The sequence below is a fragment of the Falco rusticolus genome, chromosome 18 (assembly GCF_015220075.1).
Source record: "Falco rusticolus isolate bFalRus1 chromosome 18, bFalRus1.pri, whole genome shotgun sequence".
Taxonomy (NCBI): Eukaryota; Metazoa; Chordata; class Aves; order Falconiformes; family Falconidae; genus Falco; species Falco rusticolus.
Genome location: NC_051204.1, coordinates 4,056,269 through 4,084,030, shown reverse-complemented (window position 1 = coordinate 4,084,030; position 27,762 = coordinate 4,056,269). Strand labels below are relative to the sequence as shown.

The 27,762-nt window shown below is 68.9% G+C and overlaps 4 protein-coding genes across 6 annotated transcripts; 3 read left to right on the top strand and 1 right to left on the bottom strand.

The window, feature by feature from the left end:
- Positions 1 to 754: 754 nt before the first annotated feature.
- On the top strand, positions 755 to 11,670 carry ERBB2 (erb-b2 receptor tyrosine kinase 2). Of its 2 annotated transcripts, XM_037411027.1 has the most exons (27): positions 755 to 939; positions 3,358 to 3,509; positions 3,590 to 3,776; positions 4,640 to 4,777; positions 4,903 to 4,971; positions 5,367 to 5,479; positions 5,789 to 5,930; positions 6,007 to 6,123; positions 6,291 to 6,417; positions 6,506 to 6,579; positions 6,662 to 6,752; positions 6,835 to 7,034; positions 7,512 to 7,644; positions 7,750 to 7,840; positions 7,925 to 8,085; positions 8,172 to 8,219; positions 8,347 to 8,485; positions 8,577 to 8,699; positions 8,782 to 8,880; positions 8,966 to 9,151; positions 9,249 to 9,404; positions 9,507 to 9,582; positions 9,673 to 9,819; positions 9,911 to 10,008; positions 10,084 to 10,254; positions 10,379 to 10,652; positions 10,735 to 11,670. In XM_037411027.1, exons 1-27 carry the CDS (start codon positions 870 to 872, stop codon positions 11,076 to 11,078), a joined length of 3,726 nt encoding a protein of 1,241 aa, XP_037266924.1. In that variant the 5' UTR covers positions 755 to 869; the 3' UTR covers positions 11,079 to 11,670. The 2 variants fall into 2 exon arrangements, with proteins under 2 accessions (XP_037266924.1, XP_037266922.1); XM_037411025.1 differs by having other exon boundaries at positions 7,750 to 8,085.
- A 32-nt stretch (positions 11,671 to 11,702) lies between these two features.
- Positions 11,703 to 14,638, bottom strand: MIEN1 (migration and invasion enhancer 1). 2 transcript variants are annotated; one of them, XR_005107957.1, is made up of 5 exons: positions 14,521 to 14,638; positions 13,775 to 13,872; positions 13,250 to 13,326; positions 12,594 to 12,817; positions 11,703 to 11,817 (listed from the first exon to the last, which is right to left on the bottom strand). XR_005107957.1 is itself a non-coding variant. In XM_037411039.1 (4 exons), the coding sequence occupies exons 1-4, from the start codon at positions 14,607 to 14,609 to the stop codon at positions 12,734 to 12,736; spliced, it is 348 nt and encodes a 115-aa protein (XP_037266936.1). In that variant the 5' UTR covers positions 14,610 to 14,638; the 3' UTR covers positions 11,955 to 12,733. The 2 variants fall into 2 exon arrangements, 1 of the variants encoding a protein (XP_037266936.1); XM_037411039.1 differs by lacking the exon at positions 11,703 to 11,817 and having other exon boundaries at positions 11,955 to 12,817.
- A 4,609-nt stretch (positions 14,639 to 19,247) lies between these two features.
- Positions 19,248 to 23,511, top strand: GRB7 (growth factor receptor bound protein 7). The gene is made up of 14 exons (XM_037411037.1): positions 19,248 to 19,401; positions 19,550 to 19,691; positions 19,789 to 19,945; positions 20,024 to 20,145; positions 20,236 to 20,310; positions 20,581 to 20,718; positions 20,792 to 20,902; positions 21,034 to 21,132; positions 21,726 to 21,806; positions 21,876 to 21,992; positions 22,072 to 22,132; positions 22,244 to 22,331; positions 22,706 to 22,799; positions 22,887 to 23,511. The coding sequence occupies exons 1-14, from the start codon at positions 19,256 to 19,258 to the stop codon at positions 23,031 to 23,033; spliced, it is 1,578 nt and encodes a 525-aa protein (XP_037266934.1). The 5' UTR covers positions 19,248 to 19,255; the 3' UTR covers positions 23,034 to 23,511.
- Positions 23,512 to 24,033: 522 nt separating this feature from the next.
- Positions 24,034 to 26,444, top strand: RDH8 (retinol dehydrogenase 8). Its single transcript, XM_037411038.1, has 6 exons — positions 24,034 to 24,173; positions 24,247 to 24,408; positions 24,915 to 25,094; positions 25,178 to 25,271; positions 25,362 to 25,545; positions 26,182 to 26,444. Exons 1-6 carry the CDS (start codon positions 24,077 to 24,079, stop codon positions 26,419 to 26,421), a joined length of 957 nt encoding a protein of 318 aa, XP_037266935.1. The 5' UTR covers positions 24,034 to 24,076; the 3' UTR covers positions 26,422 to 26,444.
- Positions 26,445 to 27,762: the final 1,318 nt, after the last annotated feature.

Sequence of the window (27,762 nt, the reverse complement as noted above, 5' to 3'; positions counted from 1 at the left end):
GATCTGTCCCACTATCCCTGTACCCCAGGGCTGTCCCTGTACCCCAGGATTGTCCCTGTACTGTGAGACTGTCCCTGTACCCCCAGATTGTCCCTCCGTCCCTCTGCCCCAGGACCGTCCCTGTACCCCAGAACTGACCCTCTGCCCTCGTCCCACGGGATTGTCCCTGTGCCCCGCGACTGTCCCTGTCCCCCAGGATTGTCCCTCCATCCCTCTGCCTCAGGATTGTCCCTGTACCCCAGGAGTGTTGTCCCTGTGCCCCAGGACTGTCCTTGCACCATGGGACTGTCCCTGTACCCCAGGATTGTCCCCGTACCCCAGAACCACCCCTGGGTGCCAGCCCTGCCCGTCCCCCCCCGTCCCCCCCCATCCCCAAACCCGGCAGCGGTGTCACCACCCCGGTGCCCCGCACGGTGACAGTGGGGGGCCAGGGCCGAGCTTTGTGTCCCCCCCCCGGGGACCACCCCACGGCGAAGCCTCCGCACCCCCCTGCAGCCGGCGCAGCCCCGGGGGCCGGAGCAGGACCCTGGGGTGAAGGGGGGGGGAAGCGCGCGGGGGCGCCGGGAGCGCGCGGGGTGGCGGGAGCGCGCGGGGTGGCGGGAGCGCGCAGGGGGAGCGGGAGCGCGCAGGGGGAGCGGGAGACCGGGATGGCGGGAGCGCGCGCGGGGGGGGGGGGGAGCGGGGCGGCGGGAGCGCGCGGGGGGGGGCGCGGCGGGAGCGCGCAGGGAGCCGGCGCGCCCTCGCCCGGGGCCGGGGCCGGGAGCGCGGAGGCGGAGCCCGGGAGCGGCGGGAGGCGGCGGCTCCGTCCTCCCCGCAAACTTTCCCGGAGCGGCCGGCGGGGCCATGGGCCGCGGCCCGCGCTGAGCACCATGATCCCGGCCGGGGGCTGCCTCTGCGCCGGGCTGCTGCTCGCCGCCCTCCGCCCCGCCGCCTCCGAAGGTGGGTCCGACTCGACCGGGGGGAGGGGGGGGGGGCACCGGGCCGCGGGGGGACACCGGGCCGCGGGAGCGTCCCCGCGGCGGGACTTTGCGCAAAGTTTTCCACGGGACCGGGGGGTGGGCACCGGGCTGCGGCGTGCCCGGGGCTGCTCGGGTGGAAGTGATGGGACCCCCCCCAAGGCCCTCCCCGGTGCCCCCTCGCCCCCCCCCCTCCCCCCCCCCCCCCCGGCTCTCCCCGCCGCGATGGCCCGCAGAGGCTGGACAGGACTGGACTGGGAGGCGCTGGGGCGGACTGGGGCTTCGGTCCCCCTGAGCTGGACGAGCCCCGGGAGACAGTTTGGGGGACCCCCCCCGGCTGCATCTGCTGCCAGGGCTCCGGTACCACCCGGGGCGGGGGGCACCCCAATTCCTGGGGTGGGGGGAACCTCCGTGGAGGCACGGGGAGGTTTCGGGGTGCTGGGGCAGGCGCGGCGCCCCACGGAGCGGGTGGGTGGGTGGGTGGGTGCGTCCCCGTCGCTCCCATCCACATTCTCGACGTGCCGCACCCTGCCCAGCCCGGGAGAGCGGCCGGGAGGGAGCGGGAGCAGCCTGGCCACGAGCCCTGCCTGTCCCCAGGCACGGGGACAGGGCTGGCAGGGGACAGGGACAGGGCTGGTGGCCCCAAGCTGGCTATCAGGAGCCCCAAAAGTCACCGGCAAGGTCTGACCCCGCTGCGTGCTCCGCGCCTGCCTCCGTGCAGCCCCGGCACTTGGGGGGCAGCTCCGGCACTTGGGGGGATTTGGGAAGCGAATTCCCGGTGGGGCTGAGTCAGTGCAGGGTCGTGGGGACCTGCTGGGTGCCCCCTGCTCCTGGCACCCCATGGCTGGCGTGGCTCTGTGCCGGGGAGCCCCCGGCTGCGGGCTGGGGACACACCGGTGTGTCCCTCGTCCCCATCCCTGCGGCCGGAGCCATGTGCTGGCTGGGAGGGGATGCCCGGCAGCCCCCGCTCGGGATGTGGGCACAAGGCCGGTGGGCTTTGCCGGATTCCTCGGTGGCTGCCCGTGGGCAGACGGGGCAATCCGCGGCGGCACTGCCACCGGAGCCAGCCGGGCAGGGTGATGGATCATCGACTGCCCTTCCCAGCGCCCGGCTGGGGATCTGGAGGAGCAGACAGGGCCGAAGCCCACGGGATGGAGCTGGGATGCCACCAGGCTCGCCCGTCCCGCCTGCCCTTCGCCCTGGGAAAGCCCCCGGCACCCCCTGCCCGCGCCGCGAGGCAGGCAGAGGGCAGACCTTGAGCTTTGGCCACCTGCCGCGACGGCACGGTTCCCTCCTGGGGGGGACCTGCCACCGCGCAGCCAAGGCCACGGCGGGTGGGTGGGGGCCGGACCCCAGATTTGGGGGGCTTTCCCCTCCCTGGGGGCTCCCCCTTGCTCGGTGGCCCCGCAGCCAGCAGCGGAGGCGGCTGCCAGCCTGGTCCCCTGGCCATGAGGCCGCGCAGGCAGCTGCCACACCAGGGGCTGTCACTCAGCGGCGGCACGGCCGGGGACCGGGACACCAGCCCCCTGCCCCCCGGGACGGCTGCCCGACCCCCCGTGCGCCTCCATACCCCTGTGCCTGGGGAGGGGACGGTGGTGGCTCAGGGCTGGTGGCACCGGGGTCGCTGCTGTGCCAGGGCGGTGGGAGGCTCAGTGCTGGGCTGGGGGCTGGGGGGAGGGGGTTCATCCCGGCGGGGCGCCGGGGGCCGCGGGCGCGCCGGGGCTGGGCCGTGCCCGCCAGCCCTGCGTCACCGCTGCTCCCCAAACACGCCCGACCTGAAAAGGCGGTTCCTGCCGGGAGCGGGCGGCCGGGGGCCCCGTGCCACCCGCCACCGTGACTCACCCGCCCGGCCCAGGGCTCAGGGCGCAGGCTGCCGCGCCCCCCACCCTGCACCCACCCCGATGCCCCGGGGATGGTCCATGGCCCCCCATGGGATGGGGCCGGCCGGGCTCCGGCAGCCGTCGCTGCTCAACAATTGGGTCTTGTCTGAGCGTGGCCCCCCCGCCGGCGTGGGCAGAGCATTCCTGCCCGCAGCCCCCACTCCGGCCCCCGGCACGGCACAGCCCCCCGGCACGGCACAGCCGGCTCCGTGGGTCCCAGCCTGGCCCCCAGCAGCACCCGACGCCCACTGTGGGCACGGGGCGACGTCGTCCCCCGGCTGTCCCTCGCGCGGGGCTGGGTGCCAAGGCGGGAGCAGCTCTGCCGTGTGCCGGGGCAGCAGCCGGGCGAGCGGTGCAGGAAGCCCATCGGAAGCTGTTGGGGGCAGCCCCGGAGATAAACTGCTCCCGTGGGATCCGCGGTGCTTCCTGCGGAGGCCGGTGCTGTCGCCAGCTCGGTGTCCCGTGGGGACGAGGACGGGCTGGGCGATGGCACCCGCTGAGCTCCCGCTCCGTCCCCGCAGTCTGCACCGGCACCGACATGAAGCTGCTGCGTCCCTCCAGCCCCGAGAGCCACTACGAGACCCTGCGGCACCTCTACCAGGGCTGCCAGGTGGTGCAGGGCAACCTGGAGCTCACCTACCTGCCCCCTGATGCCGACACCGCCTTCCTCAAGGTGCCTAGGGCGGGGAACACCCCGGGGGGGGGGCATGGTGGGGGTCCGGCTGGCCCCTCACCCCTGTCCCCCCACCTCAGGACATCAAGGAGGTGCAGGGCTACGTGCTGATCGCGGAGAACCAAGTGAGCGGGCTGGAGCTGCAGAGCCTGCGCATCATCCGAGGGACGCAGCTCTTCCAGGAGCGTTATGCCCTGGCTGTGATGGGCAACGCCGGCCCTGCCGGCACGCCGGGGCTGCGCCAGCTCGGCATGCGGCACCTCACAGGTCGGGGACCCCTCACCGGGGTGGTCGCTGCTGGCACGGGGGGGCTTGGGGCTGTGGGTGCTGCTCCTGGGGCTGGGAGGGTGCACAAGGCTGCTGGCCCTGCCTGGGGCTGGGGGCCCTTGTGGGGCTCCAAGTCCCCATCTGAGGCTGGGTGTCCCTCTGGGGTGGCAGGTCCTGGGTGTCCCCGTGGGGTGGCAGGTCCCCGTCTAGGGCTGGGTGTCCCCGTGGGGCTGGGTGTCCCTCTGGGGTGGCAGGTCTCCATCTAGGGCTGGGTGTCCCCGTGGGGTGGCAGTTCTCCATCTAGGGCTGGGTGTCCCCATGGGTTGGCAGGTCCCCGTCTAGGGCTGGGTGTCCCCATGGGGCTGGATGTCCCCGTGGGGTGGCAGGTCTCCATCTAGGGCTAGGTGTCCCCATGCGGTGGCAGGTCCTGAGTGTCCCTGTGGGGTGGCAGGTCCCCATCTAGGACTGGGTGTCCCCATGGGGCTCCAGGTCCCTGTCTGGGATGGGATGTCCCTGTGGGGCACCAGGTCCCCGTCTAGGGCTGGGTGTCCCCATCTAGGGCTGGGCATCCCTGTGGGGTGGGGTGGCTGGTCCCTGTCCAGGACAGGATGTCTTGATGGGGCTCCAGGTCCACATCTAGGTGGTGTGTCCCCATGAGGTGGCAGGTCCCCATCTAGGGTTGGGTGTCCCCATGGGGCTGGGTGTCCCCATCTAGGGCTGGGCATCCCCGTGGAGTGGCAGGTCCCCATCTAAGGCTGGGTGTCCCCATAGGGCTGCAGGTCCTTGTCCCAGTCTGGGAGTCCTCATGGGTCTGCAGGACCCCCCCCTCCCCACACTGACCCCCCCCGCCTGTCCCCACGCAGAGATCCTGAAGGGAGGGGTGCGCATTGAGAGGAACCCCCAGCTCTGCTTCCAGGAGACCATCCTGTGGTCTGACATTTTCCACCGACACAACGAGCTCCGTGGCGAGACCTGGGTGGAAACCACCCGCAGCCGCAGCTGTGAGCACCGGCACCCTGGCTGGGGGCGGGGGGGGGGCGGGGGGGAGGGTTGTGGTACCCAGGGAGGGGGGCCGGGGGTCGCCAGCCCCCACGACATCCCCTGCTCACGTCTTCCCCTGGCGCAGGTCCTGACTGCCAGGCGTTGTGTGCTGAGGGGCACTGCTGGGGCGAGGGGCCACAGGACTGCCAGACACGTAAGTACAGACCCCTGCCCACCTCTGCCCCCCTCCCAGGGACCTCCCCAAGCCCCTGACCTGTGGGCCCCTCCAAAATCCCTGGGGAGCCCCCTCCCTCCACCTGTCCCTGCCTCACTGACCCCTATATAACACCTAAATCCTGACCTCAGAGACCCCCTGGATCTTTCGCTTGCCCCCCCGAAACCCCTGTCCCATTGACCCCTAAAATCGCTGCCCTGGGGATCCCCACAGATCACTGTCCCCCCATTGGCACCCAAATCCCCACCACAGGGACCTCCCCAAGATCCCTGCCCTGGGAACCCAGCTACCCCCCAGCTCCTCATCCTGGGGACCCTCGCATCCCCAGAGGGGGGGGGTCCTGTCCCCACCACGTCCCTCACTTTCCCTACCAGTGACCAACAGCATCTGCCACGGCTGCCCACGCTGCAAGGGCACGAAGCCGACGGACTGCTGCCACGAGCAGTGCGCTGCCGGCTGCACTGGCCCCAAGCACTCCGACTGCCTGGTGCGCACAGGGCTGGGGCACGGGGGACCGGGATGGGGCATGGGGGGCATCCCCAGGCTGGGGGGGGGGATGCTGGGGTCTCACACCAGCAGTGCACTGTTCCTTCGACTGCCTGGTGTGCACGGGGATGGGGCATGGGGAGGCATCCCCAGGCTGGGGGGGGGATGCTGGGGTCTCACACCAGCAGTGCGCTGCCACTCCAACTGCTTGGGGGACACGGGGGACCGGGACAGGGCACAGGGAGCATCCCCAGGCTGGGGGGAGATGCTGGGGTCTCACACCAGCCATTTCCCCCCCCCGCCTCCCCAGGCATGCCTGAACTTCAACCGGAGTGGGATCTGTGAGCTGCACTGTCCCCCCCTCGTCATCTACAACTCAGACACCTTCGAGTCAGTGCCCAACCGCGACGGGCGCTACACCTTTGGTGCCAGCTGCGTCAGCCAGTGTCCCTGTGAGCGCCACGCCACCAAGGGGGGGGTCTGGTGCCGAGCTACAGTGGCCCTGACCCCCCCCTCTTCTCCCCTTAGATAACTACCTCGCCACGGAGGTGGGGTCCTGCACCCTTGTGTGCCCCCAGAACAGCCAGGAGGTCACCATCAACAACGTCCAGAAGTGTGAGAAGTGCAGCAAGCCCTGCCCGGAGGGTGAGCAGCCCCCCCTGTGCCTGGGGAGGGGGCTCTGGGGACCCCAGGGGTGCGTGGGGGCTATGCCCTCGTGGGGTCCCTTCGTGGGCTGCAGTGAGCATTCTGGGGGGAGTGGGGGTCCTGGCAGAGCACCCCAGCCCTGCTGTGCCCCCCCCCCCCCCCCGCAGTGTGCTACGGGCTGGGAGTGGATTTTCTCAAGGGCGTCCGTGCTGTGAACGCCTCCAACATCCAGCACTTCGCCGGCTGCACCAAGATCTTCGGCAGCCTGGCCTTCCTGCCCGAGACCTTCGCCGGGTAAGTGCCTCTCCCCCTCCCCAAGCCTGCAGGCAGCTGCCAGGACCCCTGCCAGGACCCATCCCAACCTCCCTCCCATCCCTGGCAGAGACCCCAGCACCAACACGCCGCCCCTGGACCCCAAACTGCTGCGGATCTTTGAGAGCCTGGAAGAGCTGACGGGTGAGAGCCGGGGGGGAGCTGGGGCTTGGGGGCTTCGGGTGCGGGGGGGACACACAGGGTGGTGACGCTCGTCTCCCCACAGGCTTCCTCTATATCGCTGCTTGGCCACCCAGCTTGCAGGACCTGGGCGTCTTCCAAAACTTGCGGGTCATCCGGGGCCGCGTGCTGCACAAGTGAGTGGGGATGGGGACGTTGGGCGGGGGGACACACGCATGGGGGGGGATGTCCAGCGCTCACCCAGCGGTGTCTCGGCAGCGGCGCCTACTCACTGACGCTGCGGGACCTGGCGGTGCGGGCGCTGGGGCTCCGTGCCCTGCAGGAGATCAGCAGCGGGATGGTGCTCGTCCACCACAACCCCCAGCTCTGCTTCCTCCAGAAGGTGCCCTGGGACAGCATCTTCCGCAACCCCCGCCAGCGCCTCTTCCAGACCCACAACAAGCCCCCCGAGCAGTGCGGTAAGCAGCGCCCGTGTGGGCTGGGGCTGGGGGAACCCATGGATGCCCCCCCTGTTGCTCACAGTGCCCCCTGAGCCATGCAGTAAGCAGCACCCGTAGGGGATGGGGGAACCCACTGACCCCCCCTTGTTGCTCACAGTGGCCCCTGAACAGTGCGGTAAGAAGCACCCGTGGGGGTCAGGGCTGGGGGGAACCCATGGATGCCCCCCCTGTTGCTCACAGTGCCCCCTGAGCAGCGCAGTAAGCAGCACCCATAGGGGACAGGGCTTGGGGAACCCGTGGACCCCCACCCTATTGCTCAGTGTCCCCCAAGCCATGTGGTGAGCAGCACCCATGGGGGATGGGGCTGGGGGGAAGTGGTGGCCCCCCACCCCGTTGCTCACAGTGCCCCCCGAGCAGTGCAGTAAGCAGCACCCATGGGGGACGGGGCTGGGGGGAACCTGTGCCCCCCCCCGTTGCTGACAGTACCCCCCACAGAGAGCGAGGGGCTGGTCTGCTTCCACCTCTGCGCCCACGGGCACTGCTGGGGCCCCGGCCCGACCCAGTGTGTCGCCTGCGAGCGGTTCCTGCGTGGCCAGGAGTGCGTCGCCTCCTGCAACCTCCTGGACGGGTGAGTGGCGACCCCCTGGGGATGGTGGGCAGACCCCCACCCCAGGACTGCGGTGAGCCCTGGACCCCATCCCTGCACCCACCCCACGGTCCCTTCGCCCCGCAGGGCCGTCCGGGAGCACGCCAACGGGACGCGTTGCCTGCCGTGCCACCCCGAGTGCCAGCCTCAGAACGGCACCGAGACCTGCTTCGGCTCGGTGAGGATGGGGGGGACACACAGACAGGGTGGGGGGGTGGCCCCCAGTGCCTGCATCCCTCAACCCGCCCCCCGCCCCTTGCAGGAGGCAGACCAGTGCGTGGCGTGCGCCCACTACAAGGATGCGCAGCAGTGCGTGCGGCGGTGCCCCAGCGGCGTGAAGGCGGACGCCTCCTTCGTGCCCGTCTGGAAGTACCCGGATGAAGATGGTGTCTGCCAGCTCTGCCCCACCAACTGCACCCACTCGTGAGTTGGGGGAGGGGGGCGTCCAGCCGGGCATGGGCAGGGGGTGGCGAAGGGGCTGGGCTGGCTGCTGCACGCTCTGTCCCCAGGTGCACGATCCGGGATGAGGACGGCTGTCCCATGGACCAGAAGCCAAGGTATGAGCGTGGGTGCCTTGTGCCACCCTGACCCCCACCCCTCTGGGTGCTTGTGGGGGGTGCTCCTGCAGCCAGGACCCCCACCTTGTCACCATCTTCCCCCTCCTGGTCACCTCCTGTCCCGCAGCCAGGTGACATCCATCATCGCCGGCGTGGTGGGGGCTCTGCTGGTTGTGGTCCTCCTGCTCATCACCGTCATCTGCGTCAAGCGGCGGCGGCAGCAGGAGCGGAAACACACCATGCGGCGCCTGCTGCAGGAGACCGAGGTGGGGGCGCTGGGACTGGCCGCTCTCGGGGAGGTGGGGGTGGCAGCTGGATGGACCCCCAAGCCCCCCCTCACCTGTCTGTGCCCCACAGCTGGTGGAGCCGCTGACGCCCAGCGGAGCCCTCCCCAACCAGGCTCAGATGCGGATCCTCAAGGAGACCGAGCTCAAGAAAGTGAAAGTGTTGGGCTCCGGTGCTTTCGGCACTGTCTACAAGGTGAGGGGTGGGGGGCACCGCTGGAGGGCTGGGACCTTCCCTGCTTTGCACCCCCTCACCCACGTCCCCCCCGTTACCTCAGGGCATCTGGATCCCCGATGGGGAGAGCGTGAAGATCCCGGTGGCCATCAAGGTCTTGCGGGAGAACACGTCGCCCAAAGCCAACAAGGAGATCCTGGACGTGAGTGCGCCAGCGGTGCCGGTGGGTGCGCGGTGCCGGCAGCGACCCCTGCCCAGCCTGACACCATCTCCCCCCAACCCCGCAGGAGGCCTACGTGATGGCGGGGGTGGGCAGCCCCTACGTGTCCCGGCTGCTGGGCATCTGCCTGACCTCCACGGTGCAGCTGGTGACGCAGCTGATGCCCTACGGCTGCCTCCTGGACTATGTGCGGGAGAACAAGGACCGCATCGGCTCCCAGGATCTGCTCAACTGGTGTGTGCAGATCGCCAAGGTAGGACCTGGGGGGGGCTGGGGGGGACCTGGGGGGTTGTGGCACAAGGGCCAGGGCCAGCCTGATGCGTGTGTCCCCCCGTCCCCCCCCCGCCCAGGGGATGAATTACCTGGAGGAGGTGCGGCTGGTGCACCGGGATCTGGCCGCTCGCAACGTCCTGGTCAAGAGCCCCAACCACGTCAAGATCACCGACTTCGGGCTGGCCCGGCTGCTCGACATTGACGAGACTGAGTACCACGCTGATGGTGGCAAGGTGGGGCTCAGGGACAGAGGGATGGGGACCAGGATGGTGCCCCTTGGTGACAGCCAGCCCCACCCCCCCACCCTGCTCACCTCTCCGTCCTCCCTGTCCCAGGTCCCCATCAAGTGGATGGCGCTGGAGTCCATCCTGCGCCGGCGCTTCACGCACCAGAGCGATGTCTGGAGCTACGGTACGTCGGGGCGGCCCCATCCCTGGGCTCAGCACCAGGGAGGGTGCACAGGGGGGGACCCTGGGGCGCTGCTGACCCCCGTCCCCCCAGGTGTCACCGTGTGGGAGCTGATGACCTTCGGAGCGAAGCCCTACGACGGGATCCCCGCTCGCGAGATCCCCGACCTGCTGGAGAAGGGCGAGAGGCTGCCGCAGCCGCCCATCTGCACCATCGACGTCTACATGATCATGGTGAAATGTACGGGGAGGGGGACAAGGACGTGGCACGGGGACAGGACACCGTGGTGGCACTTCGCTCCCGGCCCTGACGGTGCCTGGCTCTGCTCCAGGCTGGATGATTGACTCCGAGTGCCGGCCCAAGTTTCGGGAGCTGGTCACCGAGTTCTCCCGCATGGCCCGGGACCCCCAGCGCTTCGTGGTCATTCAGGTACGCAGGTCCCCGGGGGTCCTGTCCCCCCGCCAGCACCCCGGCACGGGCACTGACCGCTGCGCTCGCCCCCAGAACGACATGGTGGGGCTGCCCGGCTCCATCGACAGCACCTTCTACCGCGCCCTGCTCGAGGAGGAGGACATGGATGATCTGGTGGATGCCGAGGAGTACCTGGTCCCTCACCACGGCTTCTTCAGCGCCGAGACCTCCGCCACCTACCGCAGCCGCATCTCCTCCATGCGGGTAGGGGGGCTGGGGAGGGGGGGCAGAGGTGGGGGGTCAGGGGGTGACCCCGTGCCGGGGCAGCCCAGGGCAAGGCTGCAGCCACCGGGACAGCGCGTGACCCCGTGCCCTCCCCTGCACCCAGAGCACGGCGGAGACCCCGGTGGACGCAGAGGAGGGTGAGGGCTTGGCCCCCTTCCCCTTCCCCCCCCAGGGCCTGGTGGAGGGGCCGGAGGGCCCAGTGCCGGAGGTGCTGGAGGGGGATGCCGGGGCCAAGGCGGCCGTGCAGAGCGCGTTGGTGCAGGAGCCCGGCGCCCTGCCGCGCTACAGCGAGGATCCCACCGGGCTGGCGGCTGAGGAGAGCGAGGGTCTGGATGCTGAGGGCTTCACCGCCCCGGCCCCCTGCACCACCATGCCAGGTAGGGAGGGCATGGGTGGGACCCCGCAGGAGGGGGCTGCCCGCCCACCCCATCGCCCCTAACGCACCCCTCGCCCCTGCAGAGTATGTGAATCAGGCTGGGGAGCAGCGGTCCCCACCCCGGCACCCCCGGGCACCCCCGTCCCCACCGGACAAGCCCAAGGGGCACCAGGGGAAGAATGGGCTCATCAAGGAAGCCAAGCACCCCTTCCCGGGGCCCTTCGGCCATGCCGTGGAGAACCCCGAGTACCTGGCACCCCCCGGCCCACCCGTCCCCAGCACCTTCAGCCAGGCCTTCGACAACCCCTACTACTGGAACCAGGACCCCCCCAAGGCTGGTGGCCCCGAGGGTGGCCCCGGCACGACGCCCACGGCTGAGAACCCCGAGTACCTCGGCCTGGCTGGCCCCGATGACGCGGCCGTATAGGGCTGGGCCGTACAGAGACCCCCCCTCACTCTGCCAAGGCAGCTTGGGGGGGGACAGCACACAGCGAGCCAGGATGTGGGGCTGGCGGCTGTCCCCTCCGCCCCAGGGGCGTCCACGCTAGCGCCGTGGGGTGACACCGGCCATGGAGGGCTGGGAGAGCCCAGGATGCCATGGGACAGTGTGGCAGCAAGTGTGGGGACAGAGAGGGGTCACCCTTCGTACCAGTTGCTGCTCTGGGCCCCCCCAGAGCTGGGCACCGGCAGGGGGGTGGGTGACACGCACGCTGCATCGAGCCGGCCGGTGCTCAGACTGCGAGTGGGAGCGGCCCGGGAGCTCGGCCCCAGCGTGGCCCAGAGGACAGCCTGCCACCGTCACCCCAAAGGCTCCTGCGCCACCAGCCACCTCGCCGGGGCTGTCCTGGTCTGGCTCATCCCGTGAACGTCACCGCCACCACCACCCCAGGACACACGGACTTGCACTGAGAGCAGGCGGACACCGGGCTCGTGTCCCGGCTCCTCCTGGATTCTTTTGAAGCCGACTGTATCGCACCGAGATGTATATTTGATAATTGTACATTGGTTTTTTTTTTTTTGCTTTTTTCTACTCTCCTTGTCTGTGTGGTTCCCCTTTCTCTGTCGCCGGGCAGCCAGCTCTGCCTCCCCGTGAGGACCGTCGTGTCCCTTCCCTCCTGGCTCAGCTGCCATCCCCGAGGAGGCAGCCAAGGGCAGGACTCACTTACCTGGAGGGTAAAAAGTCCCGATCCCACCTGGCCACCAACCAAGGGCAGGGCAGGCAGGAGACGGGACCTGATCTAACCCCGCGTTCGCACCTCGGTGCCCGTACCCCACCCCCATTCTTGAGGGACACTCGAGGGGCCACATTTTCCTTTGTCCTTTATTTAGCACCGGGCCATTGGGTTTATACACAGTATAGAATAAATAGGGGGCCCCTCCGCCGGCTCAGCCACCCCGTGGCGAAGGGCAGAGTCATTACAAGCGGAAAGCAAGAGCTGAAAGCCTGAGAACGGGGACGTGGGGGAAGCTTGTGGCCATTAAATAAATTTCTTGGCCGTGGGGATGCAGCCGAGCCGGGGTTCCCATGCCCGGCCAGGGCAGCCGGTCCTGGCTGCCCTCACACTGGTTTAAACAGTGACAAAGAGAGACTTTAATCATTAACAAATCACGCTCAAGTTTACAGCAAGTGGTTTTTCCTCTGCATTAACCTGCCGGGAGGTTTGGAGCTGCAAAATCCCCTCCAACGCCTGGCCCGGCTCCCCCGAGGGCTGAGTAGTGTTCAGGGGGGTCCCCCAAATCCCCGCTAGCTGAGGGAGGGGAGAGGAGAGCCCCCTGCGCTGCGGGGAAGCGAGCGCAGGGGAAGGGGGAAGGCAAAGGCGCCCCACACCGCAGCTACCCCCCACAGCAGGTCAGGCACGGCAGGGACACAACCCAAAGGGATGGGCCAAACCAGCCCCCCCAGTGACACCAGTACCAGAGCTCTGCCCATGCCAGTTCTCACCCCCAGTGCTGTTCCCCGGGAGGCTCCTTATGCTCTCGTGTTCCCCCGACGTCCCTGCTCTCACAGGAAGCTAACGAAGGCAGCGAGGAGCGAAGCAGGGGGACACTGCGGGCACTGGGAGATGCCAGCAGGGCACAGGGCTACAGGATGACGCAGGGGGGGCGGCTGTTGGTGATTTTCTCCAGTGGTTCCCCATTCCTCGCTCTGCGAATCGCTTCAATCAGCTGAAGAGAGAGGGGAGGGGTCGCACCCCAGGCCAGCCTCGCTGCAAGGTCTGGCGGGGGAAGGAGCACTGGGGACACACACACAGTGCTCGGGAACACTTTGGGGGACATGTGGAGGTCAGTCAGTGCCAAGAGCCCAAACCTGGAGCTGTGGAGCTCCAAAAATGTTCCCCTCGTTCCCCGCAGGAGCGGCTCAGGCTCGCAGCATACTACAGCAGGACCCAGAGCAGGTCCCGGCAGGGTGGCAGGAAGGGCAACAACACCTGACGGGATCGTGAGGCTTTGCCAGAGCTTGGGTAGAGCCGGTGGGTGATGAAGCAGAGACACCATGGGACAACCCCCCCACAGGGGAGCTCACTGCCAAAGCAAGCCCCCCTGCGGCCCCCCCTGCAGCCTGGCTGACACGAGGACCCTGTGGGGCCGGGTACTTACGTCCTTTTCGTAGGGAAAGCCTCCGTTCTCCAGCTTGGAGAAGACCAGCTGCCCGTTGATCTCAATCTCAAAGGCACCTTAAAAGCACGCAGGGCCGAGCCATAAGCCAGGCTCCTGCCCTGGGCGGTGTTGCCAACCCCCCCACCCCACAGCTTTTCCTACCACACCAAACCCCGACACAAGCATCTGGGAGACAGAAACACCACGGTGGTACCCCTTAGCCTACCAGACCGTACCCCCAGTGGTGGGACTGGGCTGACAGAGCACACAGTGCACCCCTGGAGAGCTCGGGGGGGGGCTCCATTCTGCACCCAACGAGACCCCGGTGAGGTCTGAGCGATACGCAGCACCCAGACAACTGGGGCAACAACCCTGCCAGCCTCCCCACAAGGTTTAAACCCGTTCAGCCCCCCTCCGAGGCAGGGCTGACACCTGGCACCCCAGGGGGGCCAGGCCAGGGCCGCCCCCGCCGCAGCGCACCCCAGCAGTGACCCCTGCATGGCGCTGGCAGCTGCAGGCCCCCACCTGTGCCCCCCAGCCTGGACTCAATCTCGATGTCGGGGTACTCCTCCTTGACGGCGCTCGCCAGCTCCTGGTACGTGGGCTCGAAGCCGCAGGGCTCGCTGGGGGCCGGGAGAAGAGGGTGAGAGCCAGGCCCACGGCGGGGGGAGCCCCCAGCAGCACCCCTCACCCAGGCACCCCCCACCCAACCCCACTCCCAACTAAGGAGCCCCCAGCACCTGCCTCCCCTCCTACTGCCTGTACCCCCACACTCTCCAACAGCTCTCCTACACCCCCAAATCCCCAGAAGTCCATCTGTGACCCCCCCAAAATCCTCCTACCCCCACGCACCCCCCACGAGCGCCCCAATTCTTACACTACCCCAGCGCCCTACGCCCCTCAGCCCCCCCATATCCCATTACCCCACGACTCACGCTCTCCCCAGCCCCCCCACCCTACAGAGCCCCCCAGTACCCCCCCTCCTCAGCCCCACCTTCACCCCCAGGCCTGAACCCACCCCCCAGTGCCCCACACCATATCCCATTACCCCACAACCCACCCTATCCCCAGCCCCCCCACCCCACAGAGCCCCCCAATACCCCCCTCCTCAGCCCCGCCTTCACCCCCAGGCCTGACCCTCCCCCAGTGCCCCCCATGCCCCGCCCCAGTTCCCCCAGTTTCCGCCCCGGGCACCCCATGCCCCCCGCACGCAGCACCCCCACACCCCCTCCGGGTGCCCCCGGCCCCCCCGCGGCCGGGACGGCGCTTACCAGTACTCCACCACGATGCGGACCCGCCGCTCGGCCCCAGCCCCGGCCCCTTCCCCGGCTGCTGCCGCCGCCTCGGCCCCGCCGCTCATCGCCGCCGGCCCCGCCGCTCGCCCGCCGCTTCCGGGTGCGGCCACGTGACGCGGCGCTTCCGGCCGCGCGCCGCTCCCCTCGCTGCCGCGGGCGGGCGGGGGCGCCACCTGCGGGCGGGAGGAACGCACAGCTGCTCCCGACCCCCCCGGACCCCCCCGACCCCCTTGGGACTCCCCCGAGCTCCGCGGACCCCCCCGAGCACGTGGGACCCCCACCGACCCCCGCGGGACCCCCACCGCGCCCCGTGACCCCCCCCCTTCGCTCTCCCGGGATAACCCCCCGATTTCGTGGGACCCCCACTGATCCCTGCGGGACCCCCACCGAGCCCCGCAGCACCCGCCCCATCCCGCGGGACCCCCACTGACCCCCGCGGGACCCCACCAATCTCGTGGGATCCCCACTGAACCCTGAGGGACCCCCATGACCCCTGCGGGACCCACTGACCTCCATGGACCCCCACTGACCCCCAAGGAGCCCCACTGAGCCCCGCAAAACCCCACCGACCCCCGTGGGGCCCCCAGTGACTCCCACAGGACCCCCACTCATCCTGTGGGGCTCCCACCGATCCCGTGGGACCCCCACTGACCCCTGCAGGATCCCCAATGACCCCTGTGGGACCCCTACCGACCCCTGTGGGACCCCATTGACCCTCATGGCACCCCCACTGACCCCGCAGGAGCTCTCCAGTCCCATGGGGATCCCCGCAGACCCCCAGGAACCCCAGTGCCCCTTGTGGGACCCCCACTGATACCCCCCCCCCCCCCCCCCCCCGTGGGAGTCCTATAGGGCCTTGCCCCCCTGCCCCAGACCCTAGGGGACCACCCACGGGCCCCCATGACCCCTATGGAACCCCCAGCATTCTGCGTGGGGAACCCTATGACCCCCCCCGGGGTCACCTTGGGGACTCTGGCCCCACAGGTCCCCAAGCACCCGTGGGGACCCCCACACCCTCCATGGGGGCACCCACCTCACTTATGGGGGACACCCACAAGGGATCCCACCCTCTGTCCCCATGACACCTCCCCCCCAGATCCCCTGAGGAGCACCCCCCATCCCACCAAACCCCAGCGGACCCTGCCACCTGCATGAGACCCCCCGGACCCCCCCACCTCACAGGGTCCCCACCTGCCCCAGTCCCTGGGCTGACCCTGTTGGACCCCCCACCTCATGGGGCCCTTCCAGCCCCCTGCATGTGGGTCCCGGGGAGCCCCATCCCAAACTCCCCACAGCCTGGGGTACACCAGAACAGCCACATGGCCCTGTGCCCCCCCCCCCCCATCCCGGCTGTGTTCCCCCCACTCCCCCCTCCCAGGGCTGTGCTGCTCCTGGGGTCACCCCAGTGCATTGTGGGAAACTCCCCATCACCACCGTGGGGTCGTAGGATGGGGGTTCAGGGGGATCAGCCCCCCCGGGGCTGGCACAGGGCCAGGCTGGATGGTTCATGACGGGGCTGGGGGGCTGGGGGGGCACCCCTGGGTGGCATGGGGGCGCTGGGTGCCGGGCCGCCGGCCTGGGGCGGCATGATGTCAGGCGGGGGCGGGAGCTGGCGCAGGTAGATAAAGCCGGAGAGAACAGGAATCCCCGGTCCGGCGGGAGGGTGGCGGGACACGGCGGGCGCCTGCAGGTAGGAGCGGGGCTGGGGTGGGGGTCCCCCATGCCGTGGGGGCTACTAGCCATGCTGAGATGTCGGTCTCATCCCACCAGCGTGACCCCAGTCCCCCACTGCGCCCCCACCTCTTCCCTCCCACCTTCCTCCCAACTCTTCCTCTTTCTCCGCTGCCCCGGCACGGCCTTGTCGCCGCCGCCACCCCACAGCCCCCTGGCCGGGGGAGCCCTGTCCCACCACCTGAGCGCCCACCGGGACCCCTGCCCACAGCTGGTGGCCCTGGGACCCTGCCCCTTAGGCCTGGTGACCCTGGGACCCTGTCCCCTAATCCTGGTGGCCTTGGGACCCCATCCTGTAGCCCTGGTGACCCTGGGACCCTGTCCCCTAATTCTGGTGGCCCTGGCACCCCATCCTATAACCCTGGTGGCCCTGAGACCCTGTCCCTTCACCCTGGTGACCCTGGGACCCTGTCCCCTAATTCTGGTGGCCCTAGCACCCTACCCCATAACCCTGGTGGCCCCAAGACCCTGTCCCCTAATCCTGGTGGCCCTGGGACCCCATCCCTTAGCCCTGGGAGCCCTGGGTCCCTGTCCCCTAATCCTGGTAGCCCTGGGATCTCATTCTATAGCCCTAGTGGCTCTGGGACCCTGTCCTCTAATCCTGGTGGCCCTGGGACCCCATCCCATAACCCTGGTGGCTCTGGGACCCTTCTCGTAGCCCTGGTGGCCCTGGGACCCCACCCTGTAGCCTCAACACCCCCCAGTCCCCCTGTCCCACAGTCCTGCTGGCCCTGAGACCCCATCCCTTACTGTTGGTGGCCCTGGGACCCTGTCCCCTAGAACCGGTGGCCCTAGTCCCCCTACTCCATAACCCTGGTGGCCCTGGGACCCAGCCCTATAGTCCTGACACAATCCGGTCCCCCACCCCATAACCCTGGTGGCCCTGGCCCCCTTGCCCCATAGTCCCTGTCCCCCCCCCTGTTTGTCCCAGACCCCAGGGACACCCCATGTCCCCTCACCATCACCACCACCCCATCAGAGCCCCGTCATGGCCACCAGGAGAGGGCTGGCACTGGGGTGACCTGAGGCCACGGTGATGGGCTGGCAGTCTGGTGGCAGGGCTGTGCCACCATCCCAGCACCCCACGGGATCCCCATCTGTCACATCCCCCATCAGTCCCTCCAGTGTCCCCTGCATGGCTTGGGGTGATGCTGCGTGTCACCATGGGCAGCACCACCCCACGTGATCCCCAGTTGTCCCCTGTGTCCCCAGGCTCACCCCGGGGCTTGACCCAGCAGGGAGACCCCAGCTGAGCCGGGATGGAGCAGAGGGTCCGTGCCGGTGGGATGGCCGGGGCAGGGCTGGGGACGTGGCGGGGCAAGGATGGGATGGGGATGGTGGTGGCAGCCGTGTGATGGCATCGGTCCTGCCTGGCCATGGACTTGGACCCTGAGCTGGCCCAGGGGCGGGGGACAGGGACAGGGATGGGGACGGGCAGCGGTGAATGATTAACCCAGCCCCGTGCGGCATCCCGGCCCCGGCAGCGTGCGCGTGCCCGCAGCCACCGAGTGCCGCCGGCGCGGCCATGGGTGCCGCGCGTGTCTTACGTGTGCCACGTGCCAGCCGGCCCCACGCCACCGTGGCCAGGCTGTGCCTGACCCTGCCTGGCCCAGAGGACCGGCGGTGGCACTGGCTGTGCCAAGCCGTGCGGTGCCACGCCGAGCTGTGCCATGCCGTGCCGTGCCATGCCGAGCTGTGCCCTGCCGTGGCAGGGCTGGCCCAGGGCCGTGGTTGCAAATCTTTTTGGGGCCGAAACCGGCACTCTGGCCGGTGCCCCCCTACCCTCCGAGGGCTGCGGCACCTCCTGGACGATGGCACCGGTGGCCTGGCAGGGGTGCCGGGTGGCACTGCTGCGTGGGGGGCCGTGCCGGCGGGCGGGCTCGCGGCAGTTCCCACGGCGGGTGTGGGTGCCGGCTCCCTCGCCCCTGGCCTGCCGGCGCGGCCGCCCCGGCTGGGATGCCAGCGTGGTGAGGTGGAGCTGGGAGCGGCCGCCAGAACTGGTTTGGCCGGACCCGAGGAGGTGTCTGGGCTGGGCTGCCGCCATGCGCCGCTTCCTGCTCCCGCCGGCGCCGTGCTGGCCCGCCACGGCTCAGCCTGGCATGGCTCTGCTTGGCACAGCTCAGCCCGGCACGGCTCAGCCTGGCACGGCTCAGCTTGGCACAGCTCAGCCCAGCATCACTCAGCCCGGCAAAGCTCAGCCCAGGTCACTCAGTCTGGCTCAGCCCAGCTCAGCCCAGTTCAGCCCAGCTCAGCCCAGCTCAGCCCAGTTCAGTCCAGCTCACCCAGTCTGTCTCAGCCCAGCTCAGCCCAGTTCAGCCCAGCTCAGCCCAGTTCAGCCCAGCTCACCCAGTCTGTCTCAGCCCAGCTCAGCCCAGTTCAGCCCAGCTCACCCAGTCTGGCTCCGCCTAGCTCAGCCCAGCTCAGTCCAGCTCAGCCCAGTTCAGCCCAGCTCAGCCCAATTCAGCCCAGCTCACCCAGTCTGGCTCAGCCCAGCTCAGCCCGGCTCAGCCCAGTTCAGCCCAGCTCACCCAGTCTGGCTCAGCCCCGCTCAGCCCCAGCAGCCCCAGCCGCGCTCAGCCGGTGCCTCCCGGTGCCCCCAGCTCTCAGTGGTGCTGTGGGGACACTGGTGAGGGTCCTGCATGGGCTGGGAGGCTGCGGGGGATTCTCAGTTGGCTCATAGAGGGCTGTGCTCACCTCCAGGCTCACACCTGGGGATACCCCAACCCTGGGCACCACGAGGGGCTTTCTGAACCCCCCCGGGGTGGGTGCCAAGGGTGGGCAGCCCCTGACGGTGCCACGGCACCGGCTGCCCACACCAGCGTGGTGCAGCGTGGCTCACCAGAGCCTGGCGCGGTGTCCCCTTGGGGGCTGCTCACACGTGGCCACGGACCCCCGACCCTGCTGCCCCGGGGGCTGAGCAGCCGGAGCCTCGTGTGGTGCAGGACCCGGTTCTCTCCCCACAGATAATGCCATGGATGCCATGGACGGGGGGGCTCAGCGGAGCGGCCTCCAGGACCCCCCCGGGCCAGGCAGCGCAGAGCAGGAGGGGGTCCCTGGCGAGTGGGATGGGGGCGAGGGGCCACCAGAGGTCAAACGCTCCCAGCCCCTCTTCATCCACAGCAGCAGGTGGGTGGGTGGGTCTGGAGGCTGAGGGTCTCCTGGTGAGGTGGGGAGGGGGGGTCCAGCAGATCGAGGAGGAGGGGAGAGGTATGGGGATGGGGGCGCAGGAGCCGGTGCGGGGGTCTGCGGGAGCTCAGCCCCTCTGTGCCTGCAGCCGGCAGCCGGAGGAGGAGCCGCGCGCCTCGTCGCTGCCCAGCATCCCCAACCCCTTCCCCGAGCTCTGCAGCCCCTCCAACTCGCCCATCCTCAGCAGCCCAGCCCTGGGGCAGGGACCCCCCCGAGAAGGCACCTCCCACGTGAGTCAGGGGGTCGGGGAGCCGGGGAGAGGCGTGGGTCTCGCCCCGCCGCGGGGGGGTGGGGGGTCTGACGCCTGCCCCGGCGCGTTGCTGGCAGGTGGTGAAGGTGTTCGGCGAGGACGGCGCGTGCCGCTCGCTGGAGGTGTCGGCGGGGACGACGGCGCGGCAGCTCTGCGAGACGCTGGTGCGGAGGACACGGGCGCTGCAGGACCACAGCTGGGCCCTGGTTGAGCTGCACCAGCACCTGGCTTTGGGTGAGCCGCTGGCATGACGCGGCACTAGGGTCGTCCCCCCCCACCGCCCCCTCCCCGCTAAGCCCCCTCCCCCCGCAGAGCGGTGCCTGGAGGACCACGAGTCGGTGGTGGAGGTGCAGAGCTCCTGGCCCCCGGGTGCCGACAGCCGCTTTGTTTTCCGGAAGAACTTCGCCAAGTATGAGCTCTTCAAGAGCAACGCGGTAGGTGGCCACCAGAGCAGAGCCCGTGGGGACACGGGTGTCCCCTGAGTACCCTGTGAGTGTCCCCTGACCCCCCTGTCCCCCCAGCAGTCCTTCTTCCCCGAGGTGATGGTGTCCAGCTGCCTGGAGGCAAATAAGAGCATGGCGCACTCTGAGCTCATCCAGGTACGTGCCCCAACGTGCCGGGGGCAACCTGCTGTGCCATGGGGACCCCGCTGTGCCATGGGGACCCTGCTGGGCCGTGGGGACCCCACTGTGCCGTGGGGACCCCGCTGTGCCATGGGGACCCCACTGTGCCGTGGGGACCCCGCTGTGCCGTGGCGACCCTGCTGTGCCGTGGGGACCCCGCCGTGCCATGGGGACCCTGCTGTGCCATGGGCACTCTGCCGTGCCATGGGGACCCCACCATGCCCCTCAGCCCTCATCTTCCCCCAGAACTTCCTCAACTCCGGGAGCTGCCCCGAGGTCCAGGGCTTCCTGCAGCTGCGGGAGGCTGGGCGCAAGGTCTGGAAGCGTTTCTACTTCTCCCTGCGCCGCTCGGGGCTTTACTACTCCACCAAAGGCACCTCCAAGGTGGGCACGGGTGGGAGCACAGCTTGGGGGGGCTGTGGTGGGGCTGGCTCTGACACCCCTTACCCCACCCCAGGACCCCCGGCATCTCCAGTACTTCGCCGACCTCACAGAGTCCAACATCTACTACGTGACGCAGGGCAAGAAGCACTACGGGACGCCCACTGAGTTTGGCTTCTGCATCAAGGTGGGGATGTCCCTGCCTGGCTGGTGGCTGGGGGTCCCAGTCCTTCCATGTGCTTTCCCCTGCCGAGGGGGTCTCTGCCCCTCGAGAGCCGGCTGGGGCTGCCCCATGATGGCTCCAGCTTCTCCCCGCAGCCCTCCAAGGTGCGGAGCGGCGTGAAGGGCCTGAAGCTGCTCTGCAGCGAGGATGAGCAGAGCCGGAGCTGCTGGATGGCAGCTTTCCGCCTCTTCAAGGTGAGCCCTGGCCCCACTGAGGGATCACCGGCTCCATGCCAGGGGGATGTGGGGGATTGCTGGGGGGATACTCGGAGGGATGCTGGAGGGATGCGGGGAGATGCTGGAGGGATGCTGGAAGATGCAGGGAGATGCTGGAGGGATGCTGGGGGATGCTGGAGAGATGTGGGGGGATGTGGGGGGTTGTGGGGGATGCTGGAGGAATGGCGAGGATGCTGGGGGGATGCAGGGGCATGTGGAGGTATGCAGGGGGATGCTGGAGGGATGTGGGGAGATGCAGGGGGATGCAGGTGGATGCTGGAGGGACGCTGGGGGGATGTGGGAGAGTCCAGGGGGTGCTGGAGGGATGTGGGGGGATGCTGAAGGGATGCAGAAGGATGCAGGGGGATGCTGGGGGGAAGTCCCCATCCCTGTGCTAGCAAAGATGCAGGATGGGTGTCCCCATCCCCACACCGGGTAGATGTGGGGGTCCCCATCCCCACACTGGGTGCACGTGGAGGTCCCTGTCCCCACGCCAGGTGGGTGCTCCCCAACCCTGCTGTGGGGTGGAGGTCCCATGGGACCCCCCCAACTCATGGGGCTGCTCCCCCCAGTATGGCATGCAGCTCTACCGCAACTACCAGCAAGCGCAAGCACGGCTGAGCCAGCCCCCCTGGATTGGCCCCACACCCCTGGTGAGTGCTGCCCCTGCCACAGCCCCCACCCCATGGGGACCCCCACGGTCACCCCCCGCTCCCCTGCAGCGAAGCGTCTCAGACAACGCGCTGGTGGCCATGGACTTCTCGGGGTGCACGGGACGGGTGATCGAGAACCCCAGCGAGGTGCTGACGGTGGCACTGGAGGAGGCACAGGCCTGGAGGGTGAGTTGGGGTGCAGGGGTGTGAGGGGGGGTGTCCCTGAGACCCCCTCTGACTCCTGCTCCTTGCTTTGCACGGCCAGAAGAAGACGACGCACCGGTACAGCCTGCCAGCAGCCTGCCAGAGCTCCCCGCTCAGCGCCGGTGAGCGGTGCCCACCCCTGGGGTCCCAACTGGCAGATCTGAGTTGTGCTGAGGGGGGGTCCCTGCCTTGGCTGGGGGTCCCCCCTGAGCCTGACACCCATATCCCCGCAGCCATCCACCGCACCCAGCCCTGGTTCCACGGGCGCATCTCCCGGGAGGACACCCAGCAGCTCATCGGCCGTCAGGGCTTGGTGGATGGGTATGGGACCCTGGGGGGGGGTGTCAGGGTCGCTGGGGCGCATGGGGGGGGCATGGGACCCCTGGGGGGTACATGACCCCCGAGGTTATAAAGCTTTGCATGGGGTGATGCAGGACACCTGCGGGGATGGGGGGGAGCCTTGGTGGGGAGGGGGGGGGCATGGGATGGCAGAGGGCGCTGGGACCCCTCCAGGGTTTGTAGGGGATCTGCAGCCCCCAGGGGCTCAGGAGCTTGGGGTCTGCAGGGGACGATAACAGGTCCCTGGGGCTCTCAGGGGTTGCAGCGCCCCAGGGCTTGGGGGGGCCACCTAGGACCCCAGGGGTGACAAGAGGGGGCCCGGGGCGAGCAGTGACACCCCCTCCTGGGACTGGCAGTGTCTTCCTGGTGCGGGAGAGCCAGCGCAACCCCAAGGGCTTCGTCCTGTCCCTGTGCCACCTGCAGAGGGTCAAACACTATCTCATCCTGCCGGTGAGTGCTGGCGCGGGGGCCGGCCGGGGCTGGGGGCTGCCGGCGTGTGCTGGGGGCAGGGGGTCCTCACACGGGTCCCCCCGGCAGAGCGAGGAGGAGGGTCGGCTCTACTTCACCATGGACGACGGGCAGACCCGCTTCGCCGACCTCATCCAGCTTGTGGAGTTTCACCAGATCAACCGTGGCATCCTGCCGTGCAAGCTGCGGCACTACTGCACCTGCGTGGCTCTCTGAGTCACGGCCGGCACGGCACCGCCTGGTTCAGCCCAGCACCACCGGCATGGCATGGCATGGCTGGGTTCAGCCCAGCACCACTGGCACGGTTTGGCACAGCCCAGCACTGCCAATATGGCATGGCTGGGTTCAGCCCAGCACCACTGGCATGGTTTGGCACAGCCCGGCACTGCCAATATGGTACGGCGTGGCACAGCCCAGCACCACTGGCATGGCTTGGCGCAGCCCAGCACCACTGGTGTGGCTTGGCGCAACCCGGCACTGCCAATATGGCATGGCTTGGCGCAGCCCAGCACCACTGACGTGGTTTGGCACAGCCCGGCACAGGGTGGCAGGATTGGGGCCGGCTTGGCGCAGCACGTGCAGGGACGAGGATGGCTCCTCCACCACCAGCCCCCCACCCTGTGCCCTGGGTGCCAGCTCTGCCCCCGGGGTCCTGGGGTGCCAGCGCTGCCAGTCCCCCACACACTCAAGCACTTTCTGCACCACCCCCCACCCCCCCCCTGCCTCCACAGCACCAGCCACAAGTGTCCCCAAGTGTCCCCAGGGGGGCCTGGCACTCCTCACCCCCAGGCCAGGAGGGCTTGGGGGTCCCCAGTCCCAGGAGTGGGGTCCCGGGGAGGGGGGGTGGGGGGTTGAGGGGGGCACCCATCACTGTGTCCCCCATGTCCCCACAAGGCCAGTTCAACTGTGACGTGTTTTATACCAGTGACAATAAAATGTTATTTTTTCAGAGCTTCCGCCTCATCCCCTCTGTAGGCAAAGCCGGGGTGCTGGGGGGGTCCGTCCCCACCCCCCCCACTGCCAGCGTGCACATGGCTGGCAGCGTCCCCATGTCCTGCAGTGTCCCCGTGGTGCCCCCGGTCCCGCACAAAGGCCCCTCTGTGCGCCATGGCACCACGTGCAGCTCAGCCACGCGGCCGCCGGCAAATCCCCGGGCAGGGATTAGTGGGGCAGGATTAAGGGCCCCAGTTTGGGGGGGCTGGGGCCGCACCAGCTGCTATTAAAGGCGGGGGGCCGGGGAGTGGGGCCGCGGTGGTGCCATGGCTCCGAAGACGGTGCTGATCACCGGCTGCTCCTCCGGCATCGGGCTGGCGCTGGCGGTGAGGCTGGCACGGGACAAGCAGCGCCGCTTCCGAGGTGAGTGGGGTTGGGGGGATCCCCCATGCCTAGGGGAGACCCCCGTGCGGGGCTTAGCTGCCTCTGCCCCCAGTTATCGCCACCATGAGGAACGTGGGCAGGAGCGGGGCGCTGGCGGCGGCGGCGGGGCCGGCGCTGGGTCGGACGCTGGAGATCAAGCAGCTGGATGTCTGCGACGAGGACTCCATCCGCGCCTGCCTCAACAGCATCCCTGGGCGCCACATCGACGTCCTGGGTGAGCCCCAGCACCCCCCTCCCACCGAGTCCCCATGGCGCCCCGTGCTGGGGGGCCACATGCCAGGGAGCCTCCATGCTGGGGACACCCCGTGCATGGGGGGTTGTCCATGCTGAGCACGTCCCATGCTGGGGACCCTCTGTGCTGGGGACACCTCATGCACCAGGGACTCCCTGACCCCATGCACCAGGGACCCTCCATGCCAGGGACCCTCTGTGCTGGGGCCACCCCGTGTCCCAGGGACCCCCTGACCCCGCACACCAGGGACCCTCCATGCCAGGGACCCTCTGTGCTGGGGACACCTCATGCACCAGGGACCCCCTGACCCCACACACCAAGGACATCCTGCACCAGTGACCCTCTGTGCCGGTGCCACCCCATGTCCCAGGGATCCTCCACACCCAGGGCATCCCATGCTGGGGACCCTCTGAGCATTGGGGACCTTCAGCATTGGGCGCAGGAGGCCCCTGCATGGGGGACACCCCACTGATGCCCCGTGCCCACAGTCAGCAACGCCGGGGTGGGCATGGCTGGCCCCCTGGAGTGCCAGAGCCTGGCAGCCATGCAGAGCCTCATGGACACCAACTTCTTCGGCCTCGTCCGCCTGGTCAAGGAGGTCCTGCCCGACATGAAGCGCCGCCGCGGGGGGCACATTGTGGTCATCAGCAGCATCATGGGCCTGCAGGGTAGGGGAGGATGGGGCACCCTGGTGGAACCAACAACCCCCCCCCACCCCAACCCTGACTGGGACCCCCTCCACCCATTCCAGGCATCGTCTTCAACGACATCTACGCAGCCTCCAAGTTTGCGGTGGAGGGTTTCTGCGAGAGCCTGGTGGTGCAGGCGCTGCGCTTCAATGTGGCGTGAGTCCAGGGGCTGGTGGTGGGCACGGCCCCCCCGGGGCGGAGGGGTTTGGGGGGTGCCGGGGTCCCCAGTGCCCCATCCCTGGGCAGGATCAGCCTGGTGGAGCCAGGGCCGGTGACGACGGAGTTCGAGATGAAGTTGTACGAGGAAGCCAAACGCGCTGACTACTCGCGGACCGACCCCGAGACGGCTGACATCTTCACCAACCTCTACCTGAGGAACTCCAGGGACGTCTTCGCCAGCCTGGGCCAGACCCCTGAGGACATCGCGGAGGTGACAGGCGGGCAGGTGGCCCTGCCAGGAGTGGGGCTGCCCTCTTCCCACCCCCCGGCCTGGCAACCCCCAGCTGGGCTGGGCTCTTTAGAGAAGCCTCAATTAGCCCTAACGAGGAGCAGCGACCCCCAGCTGGCAGCAGAGCAGGGGTCCTGCTCCAACAACTCCTTCCCCCTCAGCTCCATCCTGATGGGGCTGAGCCCAGCTGGGAATGGGGGTGGATGGGGATGGGGTTGGGATGGGATGGGAGTGGGGGATGGGAATGGGGATGGGATCAGGTGGGATGTGGTTGGGGATAGGATAGGATGGGAATGGGAAGGAGATGGGATGGGGATGGGAAGGAGATGGGATGGGAATGGGAAGGAGATGGGATGGGGATGGGAAGGAGATGGGATGGGGATGGGAAGGGGTTTGGAATGGAATGGGATGGGGATGGGGATGGGCAAGGGGATAGGATGGGATGGGAGTGGAAAGGGGTTGGGGATAGGATGGGATGGGAATGGGATTGGGAATGGGGATGGGATGCAGACAGGATGGGATGGGGATGGAAATGGGAATGGGGATGGGCTGGGATGGGCTGGGAAGGAGAGGGAGGAGATGGGGGCAGGAAGGGGACAGTGATGTCCCTATGTGCAGCACACACTGCGGGTGATCGAGGCGGCTCGGCCACCTTTCCGGCATCAGACCAATGTGGCGTACACGCCGATGGCCGCGCTGAAGCATGCCGACCCCAGCGGCGCCCTCATGACCGATGCTTTCTACAAGCTGGTGTTCAAGTACGACGCGGTGCTGCGGCTCAGCCTCCGCGCCATCCGCCTGCTCCGCTGGAAAGCCCAGAAGGTGAAGGAGGGTGTCCGGCTGTTGGGCTTCAGATAGACCCCCAACCCCTGGTACCCAGCTCCCTTCGGGGGGCAGCTCGGAGGTGGGGGGTGAGTGGGGCTGGGACCTGCGGGGGGTTTCGCTTCCTGGCCCGAAATAGTGCCCGCCACCGCCGCATTAAAATCGGGAGTGGTATTTTTAACCAGTGCCAGGTGAAAAAGCAGAGCAGCTTCCTCTGAGAGTGCAGCGGCCGTGAAGGGGCTGGGAAGGGCTAGCAGCTGCCCCCCCCCAGCCTCCTGCTCTCTGGGGGCACCCAGACCCCCCCCATCCCCTTGCACCCAGGGGCATGCAGCACCCTGGGGCCCTGGTCCTGTCCCCAGCGATGGCTGCGTCCCTTCCCCCAGCCATGGCTGTGGGGTCAGCAGTGCCCTGTGTGTGGGGGTCCCATACTGCACTGTGTCACCCCCCCGCCAGCACCGAGCCCCCGGCACTGGGCCGGCACAGGGGGCTGCAGGGCGCTGGTGCAGCTCGGCTGCAGCGCTGGGTTCAGGGGGTGCAGGGATGGCAGCAGGGTGCGAAGGGTGCGCGGTGTGTCCAGCGGGTGCATGGGGGTGTAAAGAGGGGGTGCAAAGGGGCTGCAGGGACTGGTGCAGAGCGTGTAGATTGCTGGGTGCAGGGTTTCTGGGTGCAGGATGGGTGCAGGGGTGCAGTGTGCATGGCGGGCGCAGCCCAGGCAGCATATCAGGGGGACCCCAGCACCCTGCGCTGCTCTGGGGGCTCCCCACCAGCTCGGGGAGGGGGATGGCAGGGAGGGGGGGTGCAGCCTGTACCACCCCCTGTGCTGGGTGCAGGGTGCTTGCGTGTGGGCGCCTGGCGTGACAGCACCCAGGAGGTGAGAGCAGGGGGAAACCGCAGGGAGGCCCGGCATGATTCAGTGCCGTGGGGCCATTTCTCAGAAACCTTCCTGGCTCCCACCACGCTTCCCGCTGCAGCTGCGCCGGAGCCAGGGACACCGCACAGCCTCGCTGGTGCCCAGGATGGAGGGTGCAGGGATGCAGGTGTGGTGGGGATGCGGGGTCCTCAGTGTAGCCCCCCCCAAACCCCTGCCAGGACCCCCAGCCCCATGTGCGAGGAGCTGGATGGCAGCTGCAGCACCGTGCACCAGCTCGTGTGGGTCTGGCTGGCTCCAGGCACCTCGGGGACAAGACGGTGGGGGGGGGAGAGGAAATATTTTTGCATTATCCCCCCCTTTTTGCGCGGGTTGATGGCAAAGCAGCGGTGGGGACCATGGCACTGGGGCTATGGCAACGGCGCAGCACCTGCGGGACGTGCAAGGGTGACATCAAAGCGGTGGCGGAGAATCAGCCCCCCCTTCCCCCCCGCTGTGGTTTCTGCAGA